This window comes from Podarcis muralis, chromosome 13 (assembly GCF_964188315.1).
Source record: "Podarcis muralis chromosome 13, rPodMur119.hap1.1, whole genome shotgun sequence".
Lineage (NCBI taxonomy): Eukaryota > Metazoa > Chordata > Lepidosauria > Squamata > Lacertidae > Podarcis > Podarcis muralis.
In genome coordinates this window covers 53,274,365-53,298,048 of record NC_135667.1, presented here as the reverse complement: position 1 = coordinate 53,298,048, position 23,684 = coordinate 53,274,365, and the positions used below count along the sequence as shown (strand labels likewise).

Below are 23,684 nucleotides of genomic sequence, written 5' to 3'. Positions count from 1 at the left end.
GATTGTTTTTGAAAAAGGTGGCTCTTGTGAGCTCAGCAATGGGATGTCCTTTAAGTCCCTGGGGTGGGTGTGACAGCTGGATGGGCGGCTGAGGACACATTTTGTCCCTTGCGTTCAGTCTGTGACAGGCCTTTCACGTGTTCAGCGATTCTTCCCTTGAAGCAGCCCTTAGCGCCGAGTTCTCCCCTGCTTCAAAGATCCCTTCTTTCTTCCAGGATCTCCTGTCTTCACCACCGTGGCTGCTGCCAAAGCCTCCCTTTTGAAAAGAGAAGGTAAGAGGAAGGGGAAATTTGCATGGGGCGGGGAGAACACCCTACAAGATGAGTGTATGTGTTCATGCTGTGGATGCATTTCTGAAAAAAAGGCTTACACTAATAAGATGAGTTTGGGAACTGGGGGCCTTCCTACAGGGGTTGCTTGACTACAACTCCCATTGTCCTGTTTCTTTTGTTTCTTTTTAGTGGGCCCTGCTTCAGCTGCGCCAGGAAGCCAAGTGGCTGAGGCTCTGGCCCTGGTTAAGTCTCATCTTAAGTCTGCATTATACCTCCTGCAGTCCTGCCTCAATTTTGAGCTTTGCCATCATGCCCACTTTCCCTCCCCACTGCACCCCACCCTGTTACTCTGCTTCCCCTCCAGTTCACTCAGAGAAACATTCCTGGGTATTCCCAAGTCTTATTCACCACGCTGTGACTTTGCAGGTGGTGCTGATAAAGTTGGGGGGGGGAAACAAAACCCCCCAAAAAACCTTAATTTTTTTAAGGTGCTGGAACAGAAGTCCAGCTGAAGAAAAGCACTGCTTCTCCCTGCAATCATCCTGTTAGAAGAAGCACTTTAACTTCCTGTACCCGGTTCCTGGGAAATGGTAGTGAGCAAGCTGCAGGTTCCTCATCCCTGTTCTAAAAAGCAGATGTCTTCCCCCCCCCCCTCCATGATCCTGGGAACTGTAGTTTGTTAGGGGCTCTTGGAACAGCTCCCATTAGCAGAGATCCGTGGAGTCCTAGGAACTCAGTCATGAGGAGGAACAGGAAGGTAGGAGGAGCTCAGATGCCCGGTTCTTGAGTTGGGGAGGGACCCCGTGCCTTGGAAATGGAGAACCGTTGGGTGTTGAGTGTCCCAGGATTGTGCCTTGCCTTCAAGGGGGATGCCTGGGAGATGGGGTTTGGTCCTGCTCAAGCTCAGGAAGGGATTCCCCTCAGATCAGATTGGCTCAGGCATATCTGAGAGGAGCCAGCAGATGTAGCAACAGCTAGACTGGGAGCAGCCGGCAGGACCATAGAACACCGGTCCTAAAGGATCTACGGTGGCTCCCAGTACGTTTGCGAGCACCATTCACAGTGTGGGTCCTGTATACCTGAAGAAGGCTTGCCACCTGGTTCTTTAAAAACAGAGTTTTAAAATTCCATCCTTGACAGGAAACTTAAATGGATAGGAATCAGGCTGCAAAACCTTGTTCTGAGCACGCCCAGCCATGAAGCTAGCTGCCTTCCCTCCCTTTGCCCCACTTAAGAAAGAATCCGGCATCAACCTGGGAACTTTAAAAATAAGCTTTACTTACTTTATAATCATGCATCGGTTCACAACAATACAGGGATTAAAAACTGTGCAGGCAAAATACTGTTATAGATTTGCAGGAGACCCCCCCCCAACTAAACACTAGAAAATGATCAATTTCAGAATTTTGATTAATTGGGATTTCAGTGAAAGTACAGGCTGCACAACTGTGCCAGACAAGGAGTCCCTGGGCTGTGATCCTGTTCACACAGCTTAAAAAAGTCCCCCCTGGTTCGCAATGGCATGTGTCCATCATTCCTTGACGATTCTATAAAGCCAGCAACTTTGGCGCATCTAACTTGCGTGCATTTAGCTTTCTGTTCTTGGCCCAAAAATCTATCAAAAAGGGGGCAGAAAGCAGGCGGGTGTCTGGGAAAAGGGACTTTGGCATTGCCACCCAGCCCTGAACCCCATGTGTTTTGACCCTGTGAGATTCTGGTTTGTGGTGTGATCCCCAGAACATAACCCCCATGTCAGTGGCAGGCTTCCTCTTGAGAGCATCCACCACACCGGACATCCAAAGGCCTCTTCTACCACGTTCACGGTCTTGGCTTCCACCAAGGAATCCTGGGACCTGTCCTTTGTCAAGGACCTACCATTCCTGGCAGCTCCCATTCCCAGCACCCTGAACAGACTACAGGATTTCTAGGATTCTCCATGATGGTGAAAGTGGAGAGAGAAGCCTTTGAATATTTGGTGTGGCTAAGGCAGCTGAAAGAGTGTCTGAGTTGAAGTTCTGCCAGTAGTTTTTGGCCATTCACAGCCCATTCTCATATGATGTCCCTCTTCCTCCACAGGGCCAGGCCTCAAGGGATGAGGCTCCAGCGCCGGCTCCTGGGATGAAGAACCGGACAACATCCCTGTGCTAGGCCGGTCGGATGGAGGAGAAGTGGGGAGCCCTGATAAGATCAGGTAGGAGGAAATGCCCCTTCCCAGGCCCCCCCCTCCTGCCCCAGACTGGGGCTAGCGTGGCTGGGAGCCAGGTGCCTGCTGATGTCTCCGTTTGCTTTGCAGCGAGGGAGAAGTTCAGCCTGGAGCTGCCACATTCCAGGAGGGACTGGAGCCCAGACGATGGCCTCTTGCCCCTGAGGTAATGGGACAGAGGGGAGGAGGGGGGGCCTTAGGAAACCCACCAGAAGGGCCTGCAGGATCAGGCCAAGGGCCTGTCTGGTCCAGTCTCCTTTTCTCCCAGGGGCCACCCAGATGCCACTGCAAAAGCAGCAACAGGATTCGAGCCCAAGAAGCAGTGCGTAGCGTTGAGTTCTCCCCTGCTTCAAATATCCCCTCTTTCTTGCAGGATCTCGATCATGCACTGCTGTGGCTGCTGCCCAAGCCTCCTCCAAAAAGACCAGGTAAGAGGAAGGGAGCCTTTGCATGGGGCGGGGAGAACACCCTACAAGTTGTTAATGCTCTGGGTGCATTTCTGAAAAAAGGCATATACTGATAAGGCGGGTTTGGGGACTGGGGACCTTCCTATAGGGGTTGGCTGATTACAGCTCCAATTGTCCTCGACCACTGTCCTTTCCCCCTTCTTTTTTAATTAAAAAAAACAGCTTGAGGATTCCCCAAAGACAAATTCCAGAGCGTGGAAGGAAGAGGCATTGGGTGACAGTGCAAAGATGTAGTTTTTGGCCCATCATAGCCCATTCTCATATGATGTCCTGCTTACTCCAAAGGGCCACGCTTCCAGGGATGAGGCTCCAGCTCATGATGGGAGAGAGAACATCCCGGCGGTTCCCGGCTGACAACCTTCGCACCTCTTCCCCACTGCCCCTTCTCCGTACGGGCATGGCTCCTTCCCGGCCCTGTTTGAAGCAGAAGCAGCAGCCAAAGTTTACTCCGATTAAAGCAGCATCTCAATTTATTTCAGAGAGGGAGGAGACTTTGGTTTCTGCTTCTGTGCTAGGCTGGTCGGGACGGAGCCCAGACGCCCGTAAGGAGGAGGACAGGTTGGGGCAGCTAATAAGATCAGGTAGGAGGAAATGCCCCCTTCCCAGGTTCCTCCCCCTCCTGCCCCAGGCTGGGGCTAATGTGGCTGGGAGCCAGGCGCTTGCTGATGTCTCCGTTTTCTTTGCAGGGAGGGAGCCTTTCCCCAACATATACTTTGTTCTGGTCAAATCCCTGGAGAGATGTGACGACCCTCAGGTTCTGGGACAGAGGGAACAAAGGGGTCCTTCCATAGTTTTTGGCCCATCAGAGGCCCATTCTTATATGATGTCCTGCTTACTCCAAAGGGCCACGCTTCCAGGGATGAGGCTCCAGCTCATGATGGGAGAGAGAACATCCCGGTGGTTCCTGGCTGGCAACCCTCACATCTCTTCCCCACTGCCCCTCCTCCGTACGGGCATGGCTCCTTCCCGGCCCTGTTTGAAGCAGAAGCAGCAGCCAAAGTTTCCTCCCATTAAAACAGCATCTCAATTTATTTCAGAGAGGGAGAAGACTTTGGCTGCTGCTTCTGTGCCAGGCCGGCCAGGCTGGAGCCCAGACGCCCGTAGGGAGGAGGACAGGTTGGGGCAGCTAATAAGATCAGGTAAGTGGAAATGCCCCTTCCCAGGTCCCCCCCCCCCTTCTGCCCCAGACTGGGCTAGCGTGGCTGGGAGCCAGGAGCCTGCTGATGTCTCCATTTTCTTTGCAGGGAGGGAGCCTTTCCCCAACATATACTTTGTTCTCGTCAGATCCCTGGAGAGATGTGACGACCCTCAGGTTCTGGGGCAGAGGGAACAAAGGGGTCCTTCCATAGTTTTTGGCCCATCAGAGGCCCATTCTCATATGATGTCCTGCTTCCTCCACAGGGCCACACCTCCAGGGATGAGGCTCCAGCGCCTGCTCCCAGGATGAAGAACGACAGACCATCATGGTGGTTCCTGGCCCCTGACCCTCGCCTGCCTCCCCCTCCATCCGTTCTCCATGTGGGCATGGCTCCTTCCCGGTCCTACTTGGCGCAGAAGCAGCAGCCAAGGTTTCCTCCCATCAAAAGCACCTCCCGAGTTATTCCAGAGCCGGGTGAGACTTGGGTTGCTGCCTCTGTGCCAAGCCGGCCGGGACAGAGCCCAGACCCCGTACGGAGGAGTTCAGGGTGGGGCAGCTAATAAGATCAGGTAGGAGGAAATGCCCCCTTCCCGGGTCCCCCCCTCCTGCCCCAGACTGGGGCTAGAGTGGCTGGGAGCCAGGCACCTGCTGATGTCTCCGTTTGTTTTGCAGGGAGGAGAAGGTTCAGCCAGGGAGCCGCTGCATCCCGGGAGGGACTGGAGCCCAGACAAAGGCCTCTCACCCCAGAGCTAGTGGGATAGGGGGAAGGACAAAGACCCCCGTACGGAGGCCAAGTGGGGAGAGCTGCAAAGATCAGATAAGTGGAAATGCCCCTTCCCAGGTCCCCACGCTCCTGCCCCAGACTGGGCTAGCGTGGCTGGGAGCTGGGCACCTGCTAATTTCTCTGTTTTCTTTGCAGGGAGGGAGCCTTTCCCCAACATATACTTTGTTCTCGTCAGATCCCTGGAGAGATGTGACGACCCTCAGGTTCTGGGGCAGAGGGAACAAAGGGGTCCTTCCATAGTTTTTGGCCCATCAGAGGCCCATTCTCATATGATGTCCTGCTTCCTCCACAGGGCCACACCTCCAGGGATGAGGCTCCAGCGCCTGCTCCCAGGATGAAGAACGACAGACCATCATGGTGGTTCCTGGCCCCTGACCCTCGCCTGCCTCCCCCTCCATCCGTTCTCCATGTGGGCATGGCTCCTTCCCGGTCCTACTTGGCGCAGAAGCAGCAGCCAAGGTTTCCTCCCATCAAAAGCACCTCCCGAGTTATTCCAGAGCCGGGTGAGACTTGGGTTGCTGCCTCTGTGCCAAGCCGGCCGGGACAGAGCCCAGACCCCGTACGGAGGAGTTCAGGGTGGGGCAGCTAATAAGATCAGGTAGGAGGAAATGCCCCCTTCCCAGGTCCCCCCCTCCTGCCCCATACTGGGGCTAGAGTGGCTGGGAGCCAGGTGCCTGCTGATGTCTCCGTTTGTTTTGCAGCAAGGAGAAGGTTCAGCCTGGGAGCCGCTGCATCACGGGAGGGACTGGAGCCCAGACAAAGGCCTCTCACCCCAGAGCTAGTGGGACAGGGGGAAGGACAAAGACCCCCGCAGGGAGGCCAAGTGGGGAGAGCTGCAAAGATCAGGTAAGTGGAAATGCCCCTTTCCCAGGTCCCCCCCCCCTCCTGCCCCAGACTGGGCTAGCGTGGCTGGGAGCTGGGCACCGGCTGATGTCTCCGTTTTCTTTGCAGGGAGGGAGCCTTTCCCCAACATATACTTTGTTCTGGTCAAATCCCTGGAGAGATGTGACGACCCTCAGGTTCTGGGGCAGAGGGAACAAAGGGGTCCTTCCATAGTTTTTGGCCCATCAGAGGCCCATTCTCACATGATGCCCTGCTTCCTCCACAGGGCCACACCTCCAGGGATGAGGCTCCAGTGCCTGCTCCCGGGACGAAGAACGACAGACCATCATGGTGGTTCCCGGCCCCTGACCCTTGCCTGCCTCACCCTCCGTCCGTTCTCCGTGCGGGCATGGCTCCTTCCCGGCCCTACTTGGTGCAGAAGTAGCAGCCAAGGTTTCCACCCATCAAAAGCACCTCCAGAGTTATTCCGGAGCCGGGGAAGACTTGGGTTGCTGCCTCTGTGCCAAGCCAGCTGGGACGGAGCCCAGACACCCGTACGGAGGAGTTCAGGGTGGGGCAGCTAATAAGATCAGGTAGGAGGAAATGCCCCCTTCCCAGGTCCCCCCCTCCTGCCCCAGACTGGGCTAGCGTGGCTGGGAGCTGGGCGCCTGCTGATGACTCTGTTTTCTTTGCAGGGAGGAGAAGGTTCAGCCTGGGAGTCGCTGCATCACGGGAGGGACTGGAGCCCAGACAAAGGCCTCTCACCCCAGAGGTAGTGGGACAGAGGGAAGAACAAAGACCCCCATAGGGAGGCAAAGTGTGGAAAGGCTCAGAGTTCAGGTAGGGGAAAATGCCAATTGAGTGCCTTATATTATATTATAGGATTGCTTCCTTCCTATGTCTCCCACCCTCCTGCCCCAGACTGGTGCTAACATGGCTGGGAGCCAGGCACTTGCTGATTGCTCCATTTTCTTTGCAGGAAGGGAACCTTTCCCCAATGTGTACATTGTTCTGGCCAAATCCCTGGAGAGACGTGACGACCCTCAGGTACTGGGGCAGAAGGAAGGAAGGGGTCCTTCTGAAATATGTTTGGGGAATTGTAGGAACATTGTCCCCTGTGGCTGTTGCCAAAGCCACCCTTATAAAAAGAACAAGTAAGAGGAAGGAAAGATTTCCATGGGGCTGGGAGAACACCCTACAAGTTGAGTGTCAACAGAGAATAGGAGAAGAACCTTTCTGCTCTCATGCTCTCGTCCAGAAGTGGGTTGGCCAAGCTTTCTTTGGGAATAATGTCAGGGCAGGGGCATTGGGCATTCCCCGCGTCTGCCAGGTGGATACCAAGTCCTTCTTCCTCCACAGGGCCACGCTTCCAGAGAATGGTCTCAGTTGCCAGCACACAAGGTGATGGACAGAGTGTAACTCTGTCTTCTGTGGCGTTCCAGTCTTGCTTTTCTGGATTGCAAAGTCCTTCCAAATCGCTGGAGGAATCCATGCTGCTTGGTGCCTTGCAAGTTTTCTGGGATGTTCCGGTTGTTGTCTGAATGTGCCCTTCACTGAAAGAGAACGGCATGACTGGCACATGTTAAAATTAAATAAAGAAGTCAGAGCAACTGGTTGCTTTCAATATGCCAATGATCAAATAATATTCCGTAACAAACAGTATCAAAAAAGGGGAGGGGAGGAGCTGTTTTCTTTCCTTCTCTGCCTTCTCTGGCTACTACTGGGAGCTTGTTTAAGAAGGCTGGAGCCAGCTGGTTCTCATCAGCACTTTCTTCTTGGAGTCCTTGAAGCTGCAGGTGAAGTCACTCCCCCTTTTACCCCTTCAGGCTGCTGTTCAGCAGGTGAAGCAGATTCCTGCCCCATGACACTATCCCCCTCCCCAAGGTGTGCTTCCACCTGCTGGGTGGGTGCTGCCTTTCGGGGAACACAATGGTGGAAGTGTTGGACCAACCGGATGTTGGGGGAGCATGGACAGGCAAAGCATCTTCCTGTGAGGATTCTCCATTACGTCCATGTCCATAAAAAAGGCCGTAACCCCCCAATTTCTATCTTCTTCTGGATCCACACGTCCTTCCACAGTGGGGACATAGATGCCCAGGTGGGAGTTGATCATGGTGAGGGTTTGCCAAACATTCTTCCTCCTAGTTTATTTCTCCCTTTTGTCCTGAGTTCGAGTGTCTTCAAAGTCCATGACACCATTGGTAAAGGCTGTTCTCTAATTGGAGCGCTCGCACGCCAGTGTTTCCCAATTGTTTATACCACATTTCTTTTAGATTTGCCTTGAGAGAGTCTTTAAACTTCTTTCGTTGACCACCACATTACATTTTTAAGTTGCTTGGGAAGACAATAATCTGGTCTATAAGGCTACTTTCTAGGTAATTGGAGAGGGTGGTGTGAGGCATCTGGGTATTAGGAATACAAGCCAAGCCTGGCTCTGTGGCCATCCAAAATTGAGGTTATTCTGTTCCTGGGCAGCTGGCAGAGCCCCTCCTTGCTGGGCATGGGACTGCCACATTCCCCGGCCTCCACAGGAGACTCACAGTCCCTCTCTGTGTCTCTGTTCCTTTTTGGCCACCGTCAAACGACTCCCATACTGATCCTAAGCTGAAGAGCTGCCCAGCCCAGCTGACCTCCTCCCTCCAGAACCCACCGCTCTCAACTGACTCTCAACTGCCTCCCCACCAACATTCAAACTCCCTTTCAAAGCCTCCTCCAATCGTCACTCTCCCCCAGAATTCCACACTCTCTCTTCCCCCCTCCCTCCCTGCTTGACATTCCCTTGGGAATCCGAATAGAATGACCTTAGTTACAATATTGTTATAGATTGATGGGGGGATCCCACTAAACCCTAGAAATTAATAAATGGTGGGGTTTGGGATTATTTGGGATGTGAAGGGAGAAATAGAAGCTGCAGAGGAATTCCTGGGCTAGCCTATGCAAAAGGACCTGGCCAAGTGAGGGCCTTTAAGAAACAATTCAAGGACAAGGAGAGCCTAACTGGGAATGCAAAAGAAGTCCTTTTCCCTTGCCCTGTGGTGTGAACAGAGATGGGGGACGTGAAAGGGATCCAGGATAATGGTGTGTGGTGAGGAAAACTGAGACTTTGAGCAAGGGGAGGAGGAGACAGTGGCGTAGCGTGGGGGGTGCAGGGGGGGCCGGCCGCACCGGGCGCAACATTTGGGGTTAGGGCCAATCCATGGGTTAGGGGGCGCAAATCCACAGGTTAGGGGGCGCAAATCCACGGGTTAGGGGGTGCAAATTACTTGCCTTGCCCCGGGTGCTGACAACCCACGCTACGCCGCTGGGAGGAGAGTCTGGAATCTAACTTGGGAAGACTGGTTGCCCTGTTGTGGGGGACAAGTCCCTCTTGAAAGGACTTTGCTGTAAGATCTGGACTGCCTCCATGCAAACTGAAGGTGTTAACAGGTGAATAAAATGTATTTCTTAAAGGTAAGACAGTCTCCGCCATGTCTCAATTCTCCAAAGGTGAGAGCCATGGACTCTTGCCATCGCTCAGTAGAGAGAGGGGAGGCACCTTTGGGAACAAAATTTTATAAGCCTGCTCTGACAAGTCATCCTGTTAGAAGCACTTGAGCTTCACATTCTTGGTTCCTAGGAAATTGGGGGAAGTGAGCTGCAGGTTCTCCTCCCTGTTCTAAAACGCAGGTGTCTTCCCCTAAATGATCCTGGGAATTGTAGTTTGTCAGGGATTCTGGGAATTGTAGTTCTGTGAGAGGAAAGCCGCAAAGCACAGGATCATTTGGGGGACGCCATGTGCTTTCAATGCTCATTGGATGCACTTTAAATCATAGGATCATAGAACTGTAGTGTTAGGAGGGACCCCGAGGGTCATCTAGACCAACCCCCTGCAATGCAGGAATCTCAGCTAAAGCATCCATGGCAGATGGCCATCCAACCTCTGCTCAAAAACCTCCAAGGAAAGAGAGTCTACTGCCTCCTGAGGGATTTCTTCCCACTGTGAAACAGCTCTTGCTGTCAGAAAGTTCTTCCTGAAGCTGAGTTGGAATCTCCTTTCTTGTAGCTTGAAGCCACGGCTTCAGGTCCTGAGGGCTTCTGGAGCAGGAGAAAACAAGCTTCCTCCTTGTGATGGCCCTTGAGATATTGAGAGGGCTGCATGGCGTGGCTCTCATATCCATGTCCTCAGGGACAGAGAGCAAAACATCTCTCTCCCCTTTCTCCACCCCATGGAGAATTGCAAGGGGTCTGTGCATCTGGCTGGTAAGGAGATGGTTGGAGTTTGGAGCCCAGCCAGGGCTGGCTGTGGGCAGGATCCTGGCATTGCCGGGGGTTGGACTAGATGACCCTTGGCATCCCTTCCAACTCAAGCAGCTAAAGGAAGGGTCGGGGGAGCAAGATGCAGAACCAGGGGAGGCACAACCACACACCCCAACAGCACCCTCTGGCCTGACCCACGGTGGCCTCATCCCAGCACACTTTGACCCCCCCCCCAATTTTATTTTTCTTAATTCATCTGCCTGACAACCTGGCCCCTGTTTGCCAGCTGATGTCACAAAGTGCTGCTTTGCAAGCAAGCCTTATAGTGCCCTGCAAGATGGATGCCTGTCAGATGATGGTGAGAGACTTGAGAGAAATGGATTCTGAAGGTAGGAGGCTCAGAGAAGATGAGTGGCATTATTATTATTATTATTATTATTAGCGTCACCCATCACTGATGCATGTGGCTTGGCTCCCTGGATTGCTTTGTCCACAGATGTTGCTAGCTTGGCAGGTCCTCAGCTGTGGCCCCCAGATGATATTTTCTGTTGTGAATTACTGGTTGGTAACTTCCTCTGTTTTTATTTTCCTTTCTGTCTCACAGGTTCTCAGAAAGGAAGGCCACAGCAGCTGCCATGGTGCCATAAGAAACAAATATCACTGGAAATCATGGTATGTTAATTCCACGGGGAATCCATTTCCCACTTATTTATTTATTTTAATTTTTATACTGCTTTATATTTTAAATAAAAATCCCAAAGCGGTTTGCAGAATAATAAAACAACAAAACAACCAAACACTAGCTGGGCGATGTTCCTCCGGCCTCAGGAGGAGCCTCTTCAGTGGGGCTGGCAGGTGGGTCTGGGCCTCGCCCCCCAGGCCAGGTGGAAAGGGCCTTGCAGGGAGCGGCCTTCACTCTCCCACCTGCCCCCTACGTCCCTCCACTGGCTGGCCGTCCCCTGATGTGGCTGGGGGGAGAGAAAACTTGAAAGGCAATCTGCCCCAGAAGAAAATCTTTGGGGAGGGCCCACGGGACCCCTGTCCCCTGGAGTGGATGCCTATGGCAGGAGAGTAAAATGTCTTTCTTCCTTCGCAGGGCCGTGGTTTGGAAGTGCCGGTCAGGGCTCCGGCCAAGCAGCAGCCCAGCGGTGCCACATCCCAAACCAACATCTGCAGGTATGCTGTGCCCTTCTGTGGCAGGGGTGGGTCAGTCTGAGGATGGCACAGCCGGTGTGCTCACACTGGGCTATTGCCTCATAAGAAAAGGTTTTTAATAGAGGGTGAATTGAAAGGGTGGAGGGTTGGAGGAGAGGCAGAAAGAAGAGCTCATTCGACCGTGGCTAGGGGGCGTGATCTGGACGGTTCTCCAGGGGCGCAAGATCACTCAGCTACGGCTCTTCCTACAGGGCGCCCTTGATATTTGAGAGCCCAAAGTTGGCCCTTGGTTGGCACAGTTCCAGATTAAAACCTTAGAATGAAAGAAATACCTGTTATTATCTATATATTTATCTGGAACTCCTCTAACCAATCATACTAACTGAGCTTCCTTCTTCCTTAGGCGAGAGGCCGGCCAGAGCAAAGGGGGAAAGGCTCCCAGCTCAGGTAAGTGGAAATGCCAACTGAGTGCCCCATATTTTAGGAATGCTTCCTTCCCTTATGCCCCAGACTGGGGCTAGCATGGCAGGGAGCCAGGCGCCTGGTCATGTTTCTTTTTTCTTTGCAGTGTGGGAGCCTTTCCCCAACACGTATTTTGTTCTGGCCAAATCCCTGGAGAGACGTGGCGAACATCAGGTACGAGGGCAGAGGGAATGAAGGGATCCTTGTGAAACATGTTTTGGGAGTCTTAGAAACACTCTCCCACCTGTGGCTTCCATTCTTATGTGATGTCCTTCTTCCTCCACAGGGCCACGCCTCCAGGGATGAGGCTCCAGCGCCAGCTCCCGGAATGAAGAACCGAACAACATCCCGGCGGTTCCCGGCTGTCGTCCCTCGTGGCGCGTCCCCCCTGCCCCTTCTCCATATGGGCATGGCTCCATCCCGGCCCAGTTTGGCACAGAAGCAGCAGCCAAAGTTTCCTCCCATTAAAACAGCTTCTCAGGTGAGGGAGGAGACTTTGGCTGTTGCTTCTGTGCTAGGCCGGTCGGACGCCCGTACGGTGGAGAAGTGGGGAGCCCTGATAAGATCAGGTAGGAAGAAATGCCCCCTTCCCAGGTCCCCCCCCCCTGCCCCAGAGTGGGGCTAGCGTGGCTGGGAGACAGGCGCCTGATGATGTCTCTGTTTCCTTTGCAGCGAGAGAGAAGTTCAGCCGTGGAACCGCCGCATTCCTCCGGGAGGGACTGGAGCCCAGACGACGGCCTCTCGCCCCTGAGGTAATGGGACAGGGGGGAGGAGGGGGCCCTAGGACACACACAAGGAGGGCCTGCAGGATCAGGCCAAGGGGCCATCTGGTCCAGCCTCCTCTTCTCTCAGGGGCCATCCAGATGCCACTGCGAAAGCAGCCAACAGGATTTGAGCCCAAGAAGCAGTGCTTCAAAGATCCCTTCTTTCTTGCAGGATCTTGATCGTGCACCGCTGTGGCTGCTACCTAAGCCTCCCCCAAAAAGACGAGGTAAGAGGAAGGGAACCTTTGCATGGGGCGGGGAGAAGGTTGGGGGCCTTCCTACAGGGGTTGCTTCACTACATCTCCCATTGTCCTTGACGACTGTCCTTTCCCCCCTTCTTTTTTTTATAAAAAAACACAGCTTGAGGTGAATTCCAGAGCGTTTGGATCTCAGCTGAAGGACTGTATTCCGGTTTCTGATTTGTCAGCTGCTGAAGCATTTGAAAGCTGTGATGTGATAAATAGAGGCTTTACAAATGCGAAGAGCGAACTTTTCCCTGTTCATCCTTTGGACACACCGGATAATTTTGTTGTTGTTGCTAAATCAAGATAAGAGGAATTTTTCTACTCTGGGAAATATTCCGGGGCTGCATGCACCGCTGAAGCTGCAGATGGAATTCCAAGCAGTGAAGCTGCTCCAGCATTTTCCTTTCCTTCCTAGTTCTAACTTGTCCCTGGATATCTGGAAAGGCAACTGTGACTACATTCGTTTTGAGGATATTCTGAACGACCCGCCACAGAGGGAAGGAATGGGAGATCCTCATCTTTTGGTAGAACACAAACTTGGTTTCTTATAATGCGCACATCCTCCATCCTTCTGTTCATGAAAATGTTTCTTACCTGTGTCCCTGTGGGTTCAGGTAAACCATATAAGCAGTAGTTGTACAGCACTTGTTTAGATACACACAATGTCTCACCTACCTTGATGAAAAAAAGGCACATTAAATGCTTAAATATATTACTTTTGTTCTGTGTCAGTACAAATATCTTGTAACTGGGTTTTTTTTAAAAAAACAACAATCGGGAAATATCTCTATTCAGGGCAATTTCTGTTTCACGTCTGCAACAGTGGAACTGTAGACATTAAAAAGTCTATAGAAAAGGGGAAATTTTAGATTGAATGTTATTGTTCTTTGCCATCTATAACCCAGGTATTTGCTGTTTAATCTTTCATTCCTTGTGCTTGATGACATGCCATCTTTTAAAAACAATGAGTAAAATTTTCTATAAATTCAACAAAACAAAACAAAAACCAAGCTCCCCACTGGGGCAACCCAAGCTCTGAAGAGTTTAGGCTGTCTCAATTTGGGAAATGGGCCGTGGCAGCAGGGGGAGAGATCAGCTCATCAGCACACAGCCTCTAAGACTGTCCCCAGAGTGAGAAAGCTTCCCAAATTAAATCCCAATAAGGAGAGCGAATTCAAAGAATTAGTGGAACAACTTTTGAAAAGTGTCTGGGAGTGAAAGAAGGGAGTCCACTCTTGCGCTGGTCAGAACCGCGTGGGGAAAATCGGACTGGAAAGAACCAGGTACAACTAAACCTTTAGTCTCCGAGTATATGGGCATAGAAGGGATCCAAGAATTGTAGAGCTGGAAGAGACCACAAGGATCATCTAGTCCAACCCCCTTCAATGCAGGAGCCCCACGTTGGGCAAAAGATTCCTGCAATGCAGGGGGTTAGACTAGATGACCCCCAGTGTCCCCTCCAACTCTACTGTTCTTTGATTCTCATACAAATGCTGTGAATGGCCTGCATCTGAGGGGCTGCGATGACCCCCTAAGTTGCATCCTGCAGGGATAAATGCCTCACCCTGAAGAGAGACTGCTTCCCATCACTCATTTAAGGGTTGGACCACCAGGAGCAGGAAGAAAGTAAAGACAAATCCGTTCCAGGATCTGTTTCCTTCTTTTTTATTTTTATTTTTATTTTTAAATTTTATTTAACATAATTATTACAAAATACAAGCAGAATGTATACAAATGCATACATACATACATACATACATACATACGTACATACATACATATAAATATTTCAGATAAGCACACATATATAAAAAAAATAACAAAAAAGAGAAAAGGAAGAGAAGAAAAAAGAAAATGAAAAAATAAGAAGAAAAATTGGAAGAAGAAGAAAAATGGGAAGAATTTCTTCCAAATTTATTCTACAAATATCTCAATAATAAAATTTCATTGATTGACTTCCATCACTTTTTAAACAAACTTGTATCTGTTATTCCGTATTTCCCCCCCACAATCTCGTACAAATATACTAAGTTGCATCCTGCAGGGATAAATGCCTCGCCCTGAAGAGAGACTGCTTCCCATCACTCATTTAAGGGTTGGACCTCCAGGAGCAGGGAGAGAGTAAAGAAAAATCTGTCCCAGGATCTGTTTCCTTCTTAGTGCTCTGCATGGGCACCAGGGCACTAGCCATCAGCAACAGGAGGGCATCTTCTTCACATATATTTTCCAAATGCATTCTAGGTGGTTAGTTCTGCCCCACTGAAGCCAGCTTGTACCTTCCCCTATTATCGTGACTCACAATTGCTACCTTCAGGCTGCTTCTGTGGGGAAAGGGATGGGCAGGGAGACGATGAGTCCCACCCTCTTCTTCTTCTGGAAGGGGAATAACTAACAAAAAGGGAACGAAACACACAGAGTGAAATTTCCACAGCCCCACAGTTGTGCTAAACACCAAGAACTCTCCCCATTAAGAATAAGCAAAACCAGGAGCATCTTGCCCATAGAGCTAAGTGGCGAAGGCGCCAGGGTGCCAAGTTCTGGAGGGTGCCAGGGAAGAGGCGGAGGCTGGATGTGGCACCTCCAGGCATCAGTTGCCCTCCCCAGCCTCGCTGAAGCAGTGCCCTAAAAAGGGCACCGGAGGGATCTTTGCACCATGGCGCCATATATACTTAAGACTGCCCTGAGCAGAACCAAGCTCACTGTGTTGCTCTTCTGATATCAACGTATGGGGTTGATGATTCACAAAGTCTTACGCATTTGGGATCAATCCTACGAAATCGTTTTGCCGATTCCCGACGCAGAGAATTAGGTTGTGGGCCTTGGGCTGCTCATCCAAACTGTCAGCTGCCTGGCAATGGTTCTCTCGTGTGACAAAGGTATACAGAGAGCAGAAGCCGTAAAGGAGTCTAGAAGTGTTGTGAAGTGCTGAAAAGCTGCAGAATCGTTTAGCATGCTGAATCACTGTGACTCATCTTGAGGATGACTCCTTCTCTGTATAAGTACAGTATCTGCTTGCAGGCAGACTCAGAGTGTGCGATGGAGCCTGAGCTCTGGGAAGCCTGTGCTCAACGGAGGCTGTTGGTGCATAATGCCTCTGTGTGACTCAGTAACTCTGTGTATGCTCTGGAGCTAGTTCAATCTTCTGTTCACTATGCTGTTATTTGCAAATAAGTTTAACTCAGTAAAGTTTTGATTCTTTTAGTGAAGAAGACTCTGCGTTATTAATTTACGCTGGGCGTCAGGTTCTCTAAAGGGTGGCAGGTAGCAGTTGCTCCCAGCCTGGCATAGATAGACCAAGGATTGACCCACCCAGGGACCTTTTTAGGCCACAGGGTCAGTCCTCAGCATCTCCAGGTGATGCTTGGGAAACTCTGATCCGAACCCCTGGTGAGCTGCTGCCAGCCAGGCCAGAGGAAGACAGTCTGGAGCTCCCGGTACCTGGGACCTGGCTCCTGAGGCAGCTGTCTATGCAGCCCAGTGGGTGAGGTCTTCTGCCAGGCAAAGGGCCAGGCGCTTTCCTGCATATTCACCTCTGGCGACTGAACACTCCGTGGCCGAGCTTCAATCTGTCCCTCTGTGTGCCTGTGTTGGGTTAGCACAGCGAGTGTGCAAGTGGTTCTTGCATCCTTAGAATCAAAGAATTGTGGAGTTGGAAGGGACCTTGAGGATCATCTAGTCCAACCCCCTGCAATGCAGGAAGATGCAGCTGTGCCAGAAGGGGATCGAACCTGCAAGCTGGGCCTTCTCATCCCCACACCTGAAGCCAAGCAGGGAGTTGAATCAAGGCCCTTCTGGGTGCCCAGAAGATGCTCTGTCACTGAGCCACAGCCCCTCCCAAACAGAAACACAGGAAGGGGATTTAGACCCTAGATTGCTCCATCTACCTCAGAGTGGCGGGGGCAACCCAGGAAGATGGGCGGGGTACAAATATCTAGTAGTAGTATTAGTAGTAGTAGTAGTAGTAGTAGTAGTAGTAGTAGTACAGTGGTACCTTGGGTTAAGAAATTGTTCTGGAGGTCCATTCTTAACCTGAAACTGTTCTTAACCTGTAGCACCACTTTAGCTAATGGGGCCTCCCACTGCCACTGTGCGATTTCTGTTCTCATCCTGAAGCAAAATTCTTAACCCAAGGTACTATTTCTGGGTTAGTGGAGTCTTTAACCTGAAGCGCCTGTTCTAAAAAGCAGGTGTCTTCCCCCCAAAGATCCTGGGAACTGTAGTTTGTTAGGCGCTCTGGGAACAGCTCCCATTAGCAGAGATCCGTGGAGTCCTAGGAACTCAGTCATGAGGAGGAACCAGGAAGGAAGGAGGAGCTCAGATGCCCAGTTCTTGAGTTGGGGAGGGACCCCGTGCCTTGGAAATGGAAAACCGTTGGGTGTTGAGTGTCCCAGGATTGTGCCTTGCCTTCAAGGGGGACGCCTGGGAGATGGGGTTTGGTCCTGCTCAAGCTCTAACAGAAGACCATATATTGGAGGATAGGAAGGGATTCCCCTCAGATCAGATTGGCTCAGGTGTATCTGAGAGGAGCCAGCAGATGTAGCGACAGCTAGACTGGGGACTGGGAGCAGCTGCCGGGACCACAGAACACTGGTCCTAAAGGATCTACAGTGGCTCCCGGTACATTTGTGAGCACCATTCACAGTGTGGGTCCTGTATACCTGAAGTAGGGTTGCCACCTGTTTCTTTAAAACCAGAGTTTTAAAATTCCATCCTTGACAGTGTTACAGGAAAAATCCGAGGGCTCCCTTGGACAAAACAAAGACACCAACCAGGATAACTTGGAGCAAAACAGCAGCCTGTAGGCTTGGCCTTTATTGAACTGATGCATCAGGGTGTTCCCCTCACTTGCAGGAGAGAGGAAAGACCCAGAAAAATAGTGTGCAAGGTCTTATAAAAACTTTTGAAATTCCCCTCCTCTAGGTCAAGCCCACCCCCAGAAACATCATGCATACATTACAGAAAGGAGGGGTTGAGGGAGGAGTTGGTGGTAACCTGAGTGTCTGGTCACCTGGCTGGTTCCTCCTTTCCCCCCTCCCCATGAGTCACTTCCAGGAGACAAAGGGGAGTTTGCAGTTTCCTGCCCCCTGAGGGAAGATCTGATCATTGTCCTTTGTTTCAGTCCGTGTTGAATCCACTCCCATATGCAAGTTCTTTGTGGCCTTGATTGTCTTCTGTCTGGGATCATCTGGGCAGGGCTCCTGCAGATGTGCTGAGATGTGCTGAGATGGTGGAGGGATTATGGCTGACCAGGAATAAGTCACCCCCCTTTGTTAGTTCTTGTCATATGGAGTAAAATAAAAATGGAACAGTGCACATCCGATGTATGGTTGATTTTCTATGAATTTATAACAGAAATGTGGCGTATGTAGTGTGTGAGTGTGTGTGTGTGTGTGAAGTTTGTACAAGCAGAATGATTGGGGTGGGGGGGTTCCTGCTACAACAGGAAACTTAAAAGGATAGGAATCTGGCTGCAAAACCTTCTTTTGAGCACGTCCAGCCATGAAGCTAGCTGCCTTCCTTCCCTTTGCCCCACTTAAGAAAGAATCAGGCATCAACATGGGAACTTTAAAAATAAGCTTTATTTACTTTATAAATCATGCATCGGTTCACATCAATAGTGTCATTAAAAACTGTGCAGGCAAAATAGTGTTATACATTTGCCGGAGACCCCCCCCCAAACCCCAGAAATACACAAAAGATAGAATTTTGATTAATTGGGATATCAATGAAAGTACAGGCTGCACAACTGTGCCAGACAAGGAGTCCCTGGGCTGACTTTTGCAAACCAGGCTGGCCCGTCTAGCAAAGAGCAAATCTGTTAACACACCTGAGATTGCTGGGCACACGACCCAAGGGGAAGTGGGGATGAGCCCCAAAGGTATGGTGGGTACACAGCCTATGGTTTCAAGGGAAAGGTCTCTAGCAGGCTTTAGCTTGCACAGGGCAGGAGCGTAGTGAGATTTATTTTGTATTATTTCTTTGCACCATCACTGCATGTGACCCTTTGAAAAGAGGTTCCTTAAACTCTTAATTTGAGGCAAGGAGGCAACAGCGAAAGGCTGAGGGTCCAGGGTGGTCCCTGAGTCCAGCTGTAAGACAGAAGCCAGGATCTGTCAGTTCAAACTTCTGGGTTCTCTGGCATTTCCCATATGCATCCTCTGGGACAACACTGGGCCTCCACCACCACTGGCTATTCCTGGTCTCAGCTCGCGTGTGACGCTACAGTTCCCAGATGGACACAGAGTACAACTGTGAGCATTAAAACCGCAGGAGCCACCAGCAATTTCATGCTCTGTGAGTTTGCCCAGCAGCATGGTGTGGCAATGCAATAATTGGGGAATCTGCAGACAGTGAGAGCCCATTCACATGAGAGCCCATACTGTATCCTGCTTCTTCCACAAGGCCAGGCTCCAGGGATGAGGCTCCAGATCCGGCACCCGGGATGAAGAACTGAACAACATCCCTGCGGTTCCCGGCTGATGTCCCTCGCACCTCTTCCCCACTGCCCCTTCTCCGTGTGGGCATGGCTCCTTCCTGGCCCTACTTGGTGCAGAAGCAACACCCAAAGTTTCCTCCCATTAAAACAGCCTCTCAAGTTATTTCAGAGAGGGAGGGGACTTTGGTTTCTGCTTCTGTGCTAGGCTGGTCGGGACAGAGCCCAGATGCCCGTATGGAGGAGGACAGGGTGGCACAGCTGATAAGATCAGGTAGGAGGAAATGCCCCCTTCCCAGGTCCCCCCCCCTCCTGCCCCAGACTGGGCTAGCGTGGCTGGGAGCTGGGCACCTGCTGATGTCTCCGTTTTCTTTGCAGGGAGGGAGCCTTTCCCCAACATATGCTTTGTTCTGGTCAAATCCCTGGAGAGATGTGACGACCCTCAGGTACTGGGGCAGAGGGAACAAAGGGGTCCTTCCATAGTTTTTGGCCCATCTGAGGCCCATTCTCATATGATGCCCTGCTTCCTCCACAGGGCCACACCTCCAGGGATGAGGCTCCAGCGCCTGCTCCTGGGACGAAGAACAACAGACCATCATGGTGGTTCCCGGCCCCTGACCCTCGCCTGCCTCACCCTCCGTCCGTTCTCCGTGCGGGCATGGCTCCTTCCCGGTCCTACTTGGTGCAGAAGTAGCAGCCAAGGTTTCCACCCATCAAAAGCACATCAAGAGTTATTCCGGAGTCGGGGGAGACTTGGGTTGCTGCCTCTGTGCCAAGCCGGACAGGACAGATCCCAGACGCCCGTACGGAGGAGTCCATGTTGGGGCAGCTAATAAGATCAGGTAGGAGGAAATGCCCCCTTCCCAGGTCCCCCCCTCCTGCCCCAGACTGGGGCTAGAGTGGCTGGGAGCCAGGCGCCTGCTGATGTCTCCGTTTGTTTTGCAGGGAGGAGAAGGTTCAGCCTGGGAGCTGCTGCATCACGGGAGGGACTGGAGCCCAGACAAAGGCCTCTCACCCCAGAGGTAGTGGGATAGGGGGAAGGACAAAGACCCCCGCAGGGAGGCAAAGTGTGGAAAGGCTCAGAGTTCAGATAGGGGGAAATGCCAATTGAGTGCTGGAGTGGGGGGGGGGAGCAGGCCTGTGTCGCCCCAGCCCCTCACCCCCTCCTTCCAAGCCAGGGGTCTGGCCATTATGTGCCCAGGCAGGAGCAGCGATGGTTGGCAGCCAGTGGTGACGTGGGCATGGGCAGCATGGCAGGGGTGCTTGTTCTGTCCCCCTCCTTCCCTGGTTCACCTCGCCAGCGCTCAGGCTGTCACTGCAGAGGTTTGGGGGCTGCTCCCCCCGGGGGCCCTATGTCTCCACCGCAGGAAGGCCCTGCCTCCACTGGCTTGCCTGCCCATGGGCTGCTGCCGGGCTCCTCTGTGCCAAACAGGAGGAGGAGGGATGTGGAAGAGTGAGGAAGGGAGGGAGCTGGGAAGGCAGCGGGGGGGGGGGGGAAGAGAAAATATTGAGGGCAATGTGCCCCAGAAGGAAATCTTTGGGGATGGCCCATGGGACCACTGTCCACTAGAGAGTACAATGTCCTTCTTCCTTCGCAGGGCTGTGGATTGGGAAAACCTCCAGCAGCCCAGCGGTGCTGGGAAACCCAGTGAAATTCGGAGGTATGCTGTGACCTTCTGTGGCAGGGGAAGTGTTTCCCTGTCATCTTACCAACTGCAGGTAAAAAAAAGTTCCTGCCCCGAGAGGCTTACAATCTTTAATATGACACAGGGAGGGAAGAGAGAAAGGTTGAGGTCCAGGCTGGATCCTGAGTCCTCCTGCGAGACATAAGCCAGGGTTTCTGAGTTTAGACTTTGGGATTCCCGGACATTTCCCACCTGTAACTTCTTCCTCTGTTTTCATTTTCCTTCCTGTCTCACAGCTTCTCAGAAAGGAAGGACAATGCAGCGGTTGTGGCGCCAGGAATCACTGGAAGTCGTGGTATGTTAATTCCATGGGGAATCCATTCCCCACATGTGCAGGAAGGTTGTGACCCCGACCTGCGTGAAACAGGGCTGGGTTGGGGTGTTGCAGGCCGGTCTTGCACCACCCCCTCGCCCCCTCCTTCCAAGCCAGGGGTCAGGCGCCCAGGCAGGAGCAGCGATCATTGGCAGCCAGTGGTGATGTGTATTTTCCTTTCTGTCTCCCAGGTCCTAAGAGGCTACTGTACCGCAGGGCCCAAATGGACAAAGGGGTGACGGCCATGGAAGATGTGGTATGTTAATTACATGGGGAATCCATTCCCCACATGTGCCAGATACGGCTCGGGTTGGTGAAAGTGCGTCTGAGTTGACGTTCTGTCAGTAGTTTTTGGCCCCTCACAGCCCATTCTCATAGGATGTCCCCCTTCCTCCACAGGACCACGCCTCCAGGGATGAGGCTCCAGCGCCAGCTCCCGGAATGAAGAACCGAACAACATCCCGGCGGTTCACGGCTGACGTCCCTCGCGGCGCGTCCCCACTGTCCCTTCTCCGTACGGGCATGGCTCCATCCCGGCCCAATTTGGTTCCCTGGCTTGCCTTGTCCACAGATGTTGATAGCTTGGCAGGTCCTCAGCTGTGGTCCCCAGATGATATTTTCTGTTGTGAATTACTGGTTGGTTACTTCTTCTGTTTTTATTTTGCTTTCTGTCTCACAGGTTCTCAGGCAGAAAGGGCACAGCCATGGTGCCATAAGAAACAAATATCCCTGGAAATTGTGGTATGTTAATTCCTTGGGGAATCCATTTCCCACATATTTATTTATTTTAATTTCTATACCGCTTTATATTTGTAATAAAAATCTCAAAGCGGTTTACAGCATAATAAATCAATAAAACTGTCATGGCCTGTGACAGCCCATTCACACGTCCAGTGATTCTTCCCTCAAAGAAGCCCTTAGTGCTGAGTTCTCTCCTGCTTCAAAGATCCCTTCTTTCTTCCAGGATCTCCTGTCTGCCCCGCTGTGGCTGCTGCCAAAGCCTCCCATAAAAAGAACAAGAAAGAGGAAGGGCTGGGAGAACACCCTCCAAGTTGAGTGTCAACAGAGAATGGGAGAAGAACCTTCCTGCATGAGAGCAGAAAGGAGATGCTCTTGTCTTGAAGTGGGTGGGCCAAGCTTTCTTGGGGAGCAATGTCAGGGCAGGGGCATTGGGCATCCATTCCCCACGTCTGCCAGGAGGATACCAAGTCCTTCTTCCTCCACAGGGCCACGCTTCAAGAGAATGAAGCTGCAGGGGAAGTCCTTGAGTCCTTGAAGCTGCAGGGGAAGTCACTCCCCCTTCTCCCCCTCAGGCTGCTGTTCAGCAGGTGAAGCTGATTCCTGCCCCATGACACTATCCCCCTCCCCAAGGTGCCCTCCACCTGCCGGATGGGTGCCGCCCTTTGGGGAGCACAATGGTGGAAGTGTTGGACCAACCGGACATTGGGGGAGCATGGACAGGCAAGGCACCTTCCCATGAGGAATTTCCATTAAGTCCATGTCCATAAAAAAGGCCGTAGCCCCCCCCCCCCCAATTTCTATCATCTTCTTCTTTGGCAATCACACATAGCCAAGTAAGATTGTTTTCCATGAACACGATCTTAACAGTGAGTCCATAGTGGACTATGGAGGCCAATTCTGAATCCACATGTCCTTCCACAGTGGGGATATAGATTTCCAGGTGGGAGTTGATCACGGTGAGGGTTTGCCAAACATGCTTCCTCCTAGTTTGTTTCTCCCTTTTGTCCTGAGTTCGAGTATCTTCAAAGTCCATGACACCGTTGGTAAAGGCTGTTCTCTAATTGGAGTGTTTGCATGCCAGTGTTTCCCAATTGTTTCTACTACATTTCTTTTAGATCTGCCTTGAGAGAGTCTTTAAACTTCTTTCGTTGACCACCACATTACATTTTTAAGTTGCTTGGGAAGGCGATAATCAGGCATAGCCCAGGTCTGTAAACCTGCTTTCCAGGTAATTAGAGGGGGTGGTGTGAGGCATCTGGGCATTAGGAATACCAGGCAAGCCCTGGCTCTGTGGCCCTCCTAAATTGAGGTTAATCTGTTTCTGGGCAGCTGGCAGAGCCCCTCTTCGCTGGGCATGGGACTGCCACATTCCCCGGCCTCCACAGGAGACTCACAGTCCCTCTCTGTGTCTCTGTTCCTTTTTGGCCACCTTCAAATGACTCTCATACTGATCCTAAGCTGAAGAGCTGCCCAGCCCAGCTGACCTCCTCCCTCCAGAACCCACCGCTCTCAACTGCCTCCCCACCAACATTCAAACTCCCTTTCAAAGCCTCCTCCAATCGTCACTCTCCCCCAGAATTCCACTCTCTCTCTTCCCCCCTCCCTCCCTGCTTGACATTCCCTTCGGAATCCGAATAGAATTACCTTAGTTACAATATTGTTATAGATTGATGGGGTTATCCCACTAAAGCCTAGAGATTAATAAATGGTCGTGTTTGGGATTATTTGGGATGTGAAGGGAGAAATAGAAGCTGCAGAGGAATTCCTGGGCTAGCCTATGCAAAAGGACCTGGCCAAGTGAGGGCCTTTAAGAAACATTTCAAGGACAAGGAGAGCCTAACTGGAAATGCAAAAGAAGTCCTTCTCCCTTGCCCTGCTGTGTGAACAGAGACGGGGGGGGGGGGGGGATTTGAAAGGGATCCAGGATAATGGTGTGTGGTGAGGAAAACTGAGGCTTTGAGCAA

The 23,684-nt window shown here is 51.8% G+C and overlaps 3 protein-coding genes across 8 annotated transcripts; all 3 read left to right on the top strand.

Annotated features, from left to right (window-relative positions):
* The first annotated feature begins 2,432 nt into the window (after positions 1 to 2,432).
* LOC144325164 (uncharacterized) lies at positions 2,433 to 4,715 on the top strand. Its single transcript, XM_077917609.1, has 2 exons — positions 2,433 to 3,523; positions 3,629 to 4,715. Exons 1-2 carry the CDS (start codon positions 3,205 to 3,207, stop codon positions 4,387 to 4,389), a joined length of 1,080 nt encoding a protein of 359 aa, XP_077773735.1. The 5' UTR covers positions 2,433 to 3,204; the 3' UTR covers positions 4,390 to 4,715.
* A 1,654-nt stretch (positions 4,716 to 6,369) lies between these two features.
* Positions 6,370 to 21,995, top strand: LOC114582514 (uncharacterized). Of its 6 annotated transcripts, none has more exons than XM_077917606.1 (5): positions 17,994 to 19,427; positions 19,517 to 20,642; positions 20,903 to 20,961; positions 21,171 to 21,235; positions 21,379 to 21,995. In XM_077917606.1, the coding sequence occupies exons 2-5, from the start codon at positions 20,173 to 20,175 to the stop codon at positions 21,727 to 21,729; spliced, it is 945 nt and encodes a 314-aa protein (XP_077773732.1). In that variant the 5' UTR covers positions 17,994 to 19,427; positions 19,517 to 20,172; the 3' UTR covers positions 21,730 to 21,995. The 6 variants fall into 6 exon arrangements, 3 of the variants coding, with proteins under 3 accessions (XP_077773732.1, XP_077773731.1, XP_077773733.1); XM_077917605.1 differs by having other exon boundaries at positions 17,994 to 19,823; positions 19,927 to 20,642; XM_077917607.1 differs by having other exon boundaries at positions 17,994 to 20,003; positions 20,580 to 20,642.
* On the top strand, positions 9,908 to 12,749 carry LOC114581970 (uncharacterized). Its single transcript, XM_077917608.1, has 8 exons — positions 9,908 to 10,594; positions 11,019 to 11,098; positions 11,481 to 11,524; positions 11,646 to 11,713; positions 11,826 to 12,108; positions 12,212 to 12,291; positions 12,476 to 12,530; positions 12,664 to 12,749. The coding sequence occupies exons 1-8, from the start codon at positions 10,592 to 10,594 to the stop codon at positions 12,666 to 12,668; spliced, it is 618 nt and encodes a 205-aa protein (XP_077773734.1). The 5' UTR covers positions 9,908 to 10,591; the 3' UTR covers positions 12,669 to 12,749.
* Positions 21,996 to 23,684: the final 1,689 nt, after the last annotated feature.

Bases quoted from the DNA above. Each gene is read 5' to 3' on its own strand.
- LOC144325164 (XM_077917609.1), top strand. From the start codon at position 3,205: ATGATGTCCTGCTTACTCCAAAGGGCCACGCTTCCAGGGATGAGGCTC. The intron at 3,524-3,628 runs GTAGGAGGAAAT...TTTTCTTTGCAG, and splicing joins GGGGCAGCTAATAAGATCAG to GGAGGGAGCCTTTCCCCAAC.
- LOC114581970 (XM_077917608.1), top strand. The intron at 11,525-11,645 runs GTAAGTGGAAAT...TTTTCTTTGCAG, and splicing joins GGGAAAGGCTCCCAGCTCAG to TGTGGGAGCCTTTCCCCAAC. The intron at 12,109-12,211 runs GTAGGAAGAAAT...TTTCCTTTGCAG, and splicing joins GGGAGCCCTGATAAGATCAG to CGAGAGAGAAGTTCAGCCGT.
- LOC114582514 (XM_077917606.1), top strand. From the start codon at position 20,173: ATGTGCCCAGGCAGGAGCAGCGATGGTTGGCAGCCAGTGGTGACGTGG. The intron at 20,643-20,902 runs GTATGCTGTGAC...CCTGTCTCACAG, and splicing joins AAACCCAGTGAAATTCGGAG to CTTCTCAGAAAGGAAGGACA. The intron at 20,962-21,170 runs GTATGTTAATTC...TCTGTCTCCCAG, and splicing joins AGGAATCACTGGAAGTCGTG to GTCCTAAGAGGCTACTGTAC.